The sequence below is a fragment of the Pinus tabuliformis genome, chromosome 7 (genome assembly GCF_031772625.1).
Source record: "Pinus tabuliformis cultivar Carrire ecotype Pingquan chromosome 7, CPIR1, whole genome shotgun sequence".
In the NCBI taxonomy this organism is placed as follows: Eukaryota; Viridiplantae; Streptophyta; class Pinopsida; order Pinales; family Pinaceae; genus Pinus; species Pinus tabuliformis.
The window spans coordinates 457,794,397-457,802,091 of NC_142293.1; the positions used below are offsets into that span (position 1 = coordinate 457,794,397).

The following is a 7,695-nucleotide window of genomic DNA, read 5'->3' on the forward strand; positions in this document are numbered from 1 at the left end:
TTTGATTAATTTAAATATTAAATTTAATATTTAAAAATTATTTTCAAATTAAAAATAGATTTTAAATAATATTAAAATAGATTTTTCAAAAAAATTGTTTTTTTTTTTAATTTTTATTTTGCATATTAAAATAAGGTTTCTAGATTTTTCATATAACTATTAATAATTAAGAGGTAAATGTTATGGATTTAACATTTAAAACATATTAGTGAACTATTTTTAATATGATAATTATAGAAAGTTAAAATTTATCTCAAAAATAATTATGATTTTTTTCTTTTCAAATAACTTCTAATTTTTTTGAGTATTTGATATTGATAAGTTATGGTATTAGCCTATAGTATTATACCAAAATCTATTTACAAATTAAAAAATCTCCACTATATACTAAGATGAATCTTTATAAATAAAAATCTTATTACATAGTTTTTAAATTTATATACTTAATAATTTATAAAAAAAAATTATGATTAATAATAATAATTTAAAACAAAATTACTTAAATTTTTTAATTTATTATGAAATAATGGTTATTAATTTATATAATTGTTTGTAGTTGCGATAGATGGTATCCACGGATCAACCAACCATACCGAATGGTGAACATCCCGATTACATTGCAGGATCTACCTAAAATAAATTTAGTGTATTTTGACAGCATACCTTTGCACTTCTCAACATCGCGACTGCATTGCATCATGTACCTACAACGATTCTTGACACCACACCTTTGCACTTGTGACAAAATGTGAGTTGAAGACCACTAGTAATAGTTACATTTGAGGAGGACCGTTCCTGCTTGGCAAGCATCATACTTACATTGCATTATCTACCTAAACCTAAGAGATACTCGATGGAGATCTGGATTGGTCTTGAAGTTAGTTTGATTTTCAGAACCCCATTTAAAAAAAATAAAACTTCATATGTTCAGAGTATAATTGTGTTAACTTGGATATCATAAATACAATTAAATTCCAAATGATGAGTTTGGGAAATAAATTCCCATTGTAACTGTCAAAAAGAAACATATACACATATTGTCATGCGCCCAAACTGTAATTTGGCCGGTCTCACCTTACACTCCATCTCGAAGAGTCTACTTCCTCAACCTGGTTATCCTTTTAATATCGCAGATGTTGGATTTGTGTTACCTTTTTCATTAAGAAATGTTGAGTAATCCCATTGATGGATAACGCCTCCTGTTCTGAAGCGATTGATACTCAACTGCACGCTATGAATACCAATATGCGTGGGATTTACTCAAGTTCGAGGAGTCGGGACGCCCGTGTTTACGTCATATCTCAAATTTGACGATCACTGCAATCATCCTCAGCCTGAAAATTGTTGCACTGGCCAGCTGGCCATCTAACAGCTTCTGGTGCATAAAATTGAGAGCTGCAATCAAGTGAGCGGTATGACTGACGGGTAGTTTTCTCATAACCCTCCACGAAACTAATTTCTGGTCCATGAGCACTATAAACTCCTGGATCGACGACATGAGAGCAATCGGCTGCATTTGAATAGGAATGACTGGCACTCCATGAAGAAGATGCAGCTTTGAACGACGAATAGTCGATCATGATCTCATTCTCGTCCACGAACAGATTGCCATCACTCTCAAATTCTTCTACCAGCGTGTGGCAGCTGTCACGAAAGGCAGCAGGGATGGTGTTGCTGCTGGAAGCAACGCAGAAATCGCCAGAGGCAGGAGCTCCATGACGTGGTACTGTAGTCCTGCATGACTCTGTTAATAACTGATCGCATGCCGATGTTTCTGCAGCGTTATAAGTGTGCAGGCCCTGAGCTGAATGAGTCGACACGCTGTCATGGGTATGGGTAGAAGTAGCATCCATCCACAGCTGAAAATAAGAAACCAGCTGGTTGTTGGTGGAGACTGGATCAATTGGAATCTCATCATTTTGATTCCCTGCTTGTAGTTGTTTCAATTCCAATGTCCCCGGAACACACAACTGATTTTCCCCGGTGGTCAGTGAATTGAAGTTGTTATTAGGTGTCTGGTATGCTTCAGGGGCGGCAATGTACGGCTGGGTTGACTGAGACTGCGTAAACGCATCACGAGCAAAAACTGAATTGTTATTGCGAATCAGGTGAGATTGGGATGGGGTATTAGGTTGGCTCTTGGTATTGCCATTGCTAAGGGCAGACGATGTTGGGTGGTGTCCCAACCTGAGCTTCTTCTTGATGGCTGAGTTCCAGTAATTCTTGATCTCATTGTCCGTGCGTCCCGGCAACTGTGCCGCAATTTGAGACCATCTGCTCATCAACGCGGTGGACATTAGGAAACCGAACAGGCAATGAAATGTTATCAATTTTCAAAGAAAAAGAAATTGCAGTGGAGTTGAGGTGCAGGAATAGAGAATAACAGAGACCTGTTGCCGAGGATGGATTGCAAGTGTATGATGAGTCGCTCTTCTTGGCATGAAAATGCACCACGTTTAAGATCAGGGCGTAAGTAGTTAACCCATCTCAGCCTACAGCTCTTCCCGCATCTCTGTAGGCCTGTGAAAATGTATGTGCATTGCAGTGCATAAGACATTTTTTCCCATTATGATTACAAACTTATGCATATGCTTTGAGCCCAACAAACATGGGGAAGAGTAAGGTTAAATAATTGATTTCTTCCTTTAAATTTAAAAATATTTTGGATGCTTTCTAATTAAACAATTCACTATTTTTTTTGGTAAAATTTTTAGAATATTATGAAAATATGTTAGGTGAGGTTAGATTTTAGAAGAGTAAGGTTAAATAATTGATTTCTTCCTTCGAATTTAAGAATATTTTGGATGCATTCTAATTAAACAATTCAATAATTTTTTTCTAAAATTTTTAGAATGTTAAGAAAATATGAATATTATGAAAATATGTTAAGTGAGGGTAGATTTTAGAATTTTGTAACTCATATTTGAGAATGTTTTTTGGATTAATTATATCATTAAAATTTAACTTAGGTTAAACATATCGTTAAAATTTAACTTTAAGTTAATTATATCATTAAAATTTGGTTAATTTTTTTGAACTAATTAACATGATAAATTTTCAGAATAAAGCTAAAAAAATACCAATACTAAAAATAAAAAATTAATTCATCCTTATTATTTATTTTTTAAGATTGATAAATTTTTAACTTTGTATTAATATCATTAATCCAAAAAAACATTCTCATTTACCATATGCAATATAGTTAAATTAAATATTCATTACATTAGAATTGTGTATTGAAATAATTACCAAATTTATCAAATTAAAAAACAAAATTCGCAAATTCATCAATTCGATTCGGATAGCTAATGGTTCAATAAAATTTCACCCAACTACTCTAGTGATTGTTTCGTGTGTGGACATAGAATGATTGGTTCATGTGTGGACGTAGAATGCTACAGGCCAATACTCCGCTCAACACCGGTGTCTGCTAAGGCCAATACTCCGCTCAACACCGGTGTCTGCTAAGGCCAATACTCCGCTAAACACTAGGGGTCGTACTCTGCTGGCTCAAGACATATAGATAACCGTGGATGCAAAAAGAAAATGAAACTGAAATAATCTGAAAATTTTCCATTCTTCAATTTTACTCAGGCTTGGGAGTGCTGGAAAGCCTAACGTAGGGCAAAAATGTATTTGCAGAAGTGGGAAAAAAAAATTGAAGGTGAGATTTGAGTTTTGAAAAAAAAAAAAAAAAAAAATAAGGAAAAAGGAAATGTGAATTCTCTTTGGTAAATTGTATATGTGAACTTGTTATATTATATAGAGTTATTCAAAAGTTTATATAATATAGAGTTATTTGAAATTTGAAAAGAATAAAGAAATTATAAAAAACAGGAAAAATATATATATATATATATATTTTCAACATTTTAAAATGCATATTATTAAACTTTGTTTAAATAAAAAAAAATTATTTCAACATTTTTATAATATTATATCAATATTATTAAAAATAATTTAAATTAAAAGAAAAATCTTTCAGAATTTTTATAATATTATATCAGATTCGAATTCAAATTTGATAACTATAATACAGCAGGATAACTATGATACAGCTTGCTTCATTATGAATTTAGCAGATGAAAATTGTCGAAATTACTGTAGACGTGGGTGCTTACCAGCCTGCTTGGAGACGTAGGTCCAGGAGTCGTCGAGGCCGTTTTTCAGGATGTAGTTGATGAGTTTGCTATCTTCTTCGGGCGACCAAAGACCCTTTCTCAGCTTCGAGGGAGCAGCTTCTTCTACCGCCCTGCACCTCATTTTCGCCACGTGAACTGCTCTGCCCTAAGTGACTTGGCTCTCTCGGATCACCAACTCAGCTCTCAAAGCAATATATCGGAAATCAAAGCCAGGCAAGCCAGAAAGGTAGAATCAGGAGATTCCCTTTTATCATTCTCCAACAATTAGCACGTGGACACGTTACCAACCTTCTCGGTTTTATGACGATAACTCTCCTTCCTTACTGTTGAAGGCATTCGTGTCCTCTCTAGTCGGGAAATGATAGGAGCCGCAAAGATATATTCCTCGCTTAGGTACCGTATCGACATCCTGCTGGTTACTTCATTCGTTCGTTTAATTGATTCTTGTTATCCAATTTGCTTCGCTGTTACGCTGGTTAGATGTGATTTCAACGCTACCAGAAAGCAACGACAAATCGACAATTACCGGACACCAATCGCCAACTAAGACTTTACCCCATTTAGCAATTAGGTTCTGTTCCATTGTCCATTTATCAATGGCGACAACATGTACATATCTTATTAAGATCTTCCTTAGGTTTATCTGATTTGGGAATGTAGAATTTTTAATTATATATATATATATATATATATATAATATTTTTACAATTTTATGTTAGTTTTAGGATTACTAATATGATTAGGCTGATTTGTTGAGTAGTTTGATTTAAGGGCATTTAAATCATCATTGAGCCTCTGCTAGTTTTTAATATAGTTGGATTTTTGTTCAAATTTTTTTTAATATAGTTAGACTTTTGCCTTAAAAATTTTGGATTGGTGACTTTTTTAACAAAACACTATGTCAAAATAAGTGAGCAACTTTAAAAAAATATATATAATATTATTTTATTTTTAATGTTTTTTTTGTAAGCTAAGGTATTTCTATTATCTACATCAAATTTAAAAGTACAAACTTAGGAACCTCAATCGCCCAACTGGGAAACCGGATCTGTTGGCTCCTATTCATCAGACAGTCAATAAAGTTTTTCATGCTGAAAAATGTCAAAAAACTTTGCAGGACATTAAGCCCTATCTCGCCAGGTTTTTCCATAAAACTATTCTTTCCAAGTACTACTAACAGACCCAATTTTACTACTACTGCTATGGCATACAAACTAATATTCAAAAACCAGAGCAGTATCATTCTAAATTCAAAAAGAAGACAGTTAACAGGCCTCTCAATTCGCCGCATTTCCTCTTCCGGATTTATTGCTGTCGTTGGTCTTCCCCAGCTCCTTCAGCATCTCTTGGATTTCCTTGAGTTGCTCGTTCTGTTGACGAAGCAGCCCTTCCACGTTCGCCACCTCCTTTTTCGCTGCCGCCGTTTCCTGTGCCATTTCCACCATCTCAGTCGCGACTTGCTCCATGGCCTTTGCCAAGAGGTGCTTCAGCACCTAGTAAGTGTGAAGAGCGCGACGATAAAGGGTTAATCTGCCTCGCGTGTTGCCTGGGTCCGGCAGCTGCGAGGTCCATTCATCCATCTCCGGGTCAGACGGTTCCTCTAATACTCTGTCCTCCATGACATCAATAATTTTCCTTATGTCTACATTTGTCTCCAAATTGTAAGCCTGTTCAGCTTCATGCACCGCCATGCTGATCGATTTCTTCCCCCTTTTCCGTCTTCTCTGCGCCTGATTACCCTCCTCGTTGATGATTGGTTGTCGGGGTCTACCTCTGCCTCTCTGTTCATGCGTCTTCCATCTTCCGCCCTTTCTGCCTCGCTTAGTTCCTTTGTTGCTCTGCCCTGTTTCGAAATGCTTGCTCCTGAAACCTTCCCCCTGGCTATACTCCATTTCATCTGAGCTTTCTATTTCGATTTTTACGCGGCCCCGTTCGAAATGCCTGTCGCCTACTGCCTCCCTCTCTGCCTGGACTGTCTTATCCCTTCTCTCAGCCATTTTGGTGCGATTGAGGCGTTGGTTATGGTTCCTCTGCCAGGTCTCCCCTTCTCTCGCCACCTTCTTCGAATTCTTGTTGCCTGTCATTCTTCTCCTGTTCCGCCTTATAGAATTCTCGCCACCTTTTCGCTTATGATGGGTTTGCTCTCCACTTCTTATCTCCCTTACGCCTTGAATGATGGTTTCTTCGGTGATTTCCGGTTTTCGTTTTGGGCCGCGTCCCATTTTATTTTTAATGTTTTAATAATAATAATATATATTATTTTTTTTTTAAATTAAATTTTAAATATTTATTATATATAAATTAAAATTTCAAGAAAAAATATTTTTTTAATAGTAATTGTGTAGAGAAGTTCGTTCTACATCTCATTATGATGTGAAGTTTATTCTATAGCCCAATATGATGTGTAATGCTATCCATCCCTCATCAAATTTAAATTGAAATTATAAAAATGATGAAAAATCTAAAAATAAAAAAAATAAATAACCATACAAAACATTTAATTGTATCTCTCTAGACTCATGTTAAATTTATATTTAAAACAAATCTATACTAATTTATATTTTATATAATTATATAATATTTTCCTTCACTTAATAAAAACTTTGATACATTTTTTTAAAATCAATTATTCAACATGTTTTTTAACTTAATCGAATATAATACATAAAACTAACGCACAAATAAAATAACACAATCTTCGTAATAACGGCCCAACAACCAAATGAATTAAAATAAAATATCACTCCATTTTCTATGACCCCATTACATTCTATACAACGTAGAGATTCATTATATGACTTATTCGATATGTTTTTTTAACTTAATCGAATATAATACATAAAACTAACGCACAAATAAAAATAACACAATCTTCGTAATAACGGCCCAACAACCAAATGAATTAAAATAAAATATCACTACATTTTCTATCACCCCATCACATTCTATACAACGTAGAGATTCATTATATAATTCATTTTTCGGGGACATAAGCAGTGATGTAATGGTTTAACAGGAAATTAATCAAAATGAATGGTTATAATTTGATTTTTTTGTTAAATTTTATATGACATAAATATTAGTTATATAAATAACTATTTAAGATAGCTGGAGTGATGTGAGCATTTTACTTGTATTGCTCCCATAAAGCAAGATATCGCAAAATGTCAACTATATGTTTTTATATTAAGGAAATTGTAAGTTAAATATTATTATTCAATTTTATATTTAATAATCATAAAAAATATCTATAATGTTTTATTTAATTTATGTCACATAATTATAAAAATAAAATAGAGAAATATTTTATTATATATTTATTTTAGTTTTTATGTTTATTTTACATATATATTTATATTATGAAACACAGGAAAGTGGGTAGAATAAATGATTATATGCATGTGTGTATAATATATAACAGATGTAAAGTGCATATAATCACATCACCTCATCTATATTTGTCTTCCAAATGTGAGGATGAGGGTGTACATGTATGTTTCATGTTTATTCATATTCTTTCTCTTTACATCACTTTCTATATTTATCTTCCAAA

The 7,695-nt window shown here is 33.5% G+C and overlaps 1 protein-coding gene across 1 annotated transcript; it reads right to left on the bottom strand.

The window, feature by feature from the left end:
* Nucleotides 1–885: 885 nt before the first annotated feature.
* LOC149247941 (uncharacterized) lies at nt 886–4,345 on the bottom strand. Its single transcript, XM_089455971.1, has 3 exons — nt 4,122–4,345; nt 2,391–2,520; nt 886–2,274 (listed from the first exon to the last, which is right to left on the bottom strand). Exons 1-3 carry the CDS (start codon nt 4,261–4,263, stop codon nt 1,302–1,304), a joined length of 1,245 nt encoding a protein of 414 aa, XP_089312097.1. The 5' UTR covers nt 4,264–4,345; the 3' UTR covers nt 886–1,301.
* Between the last annotated feature and the right edge of the window lie 3,350 nt (nt 4,346–7,695).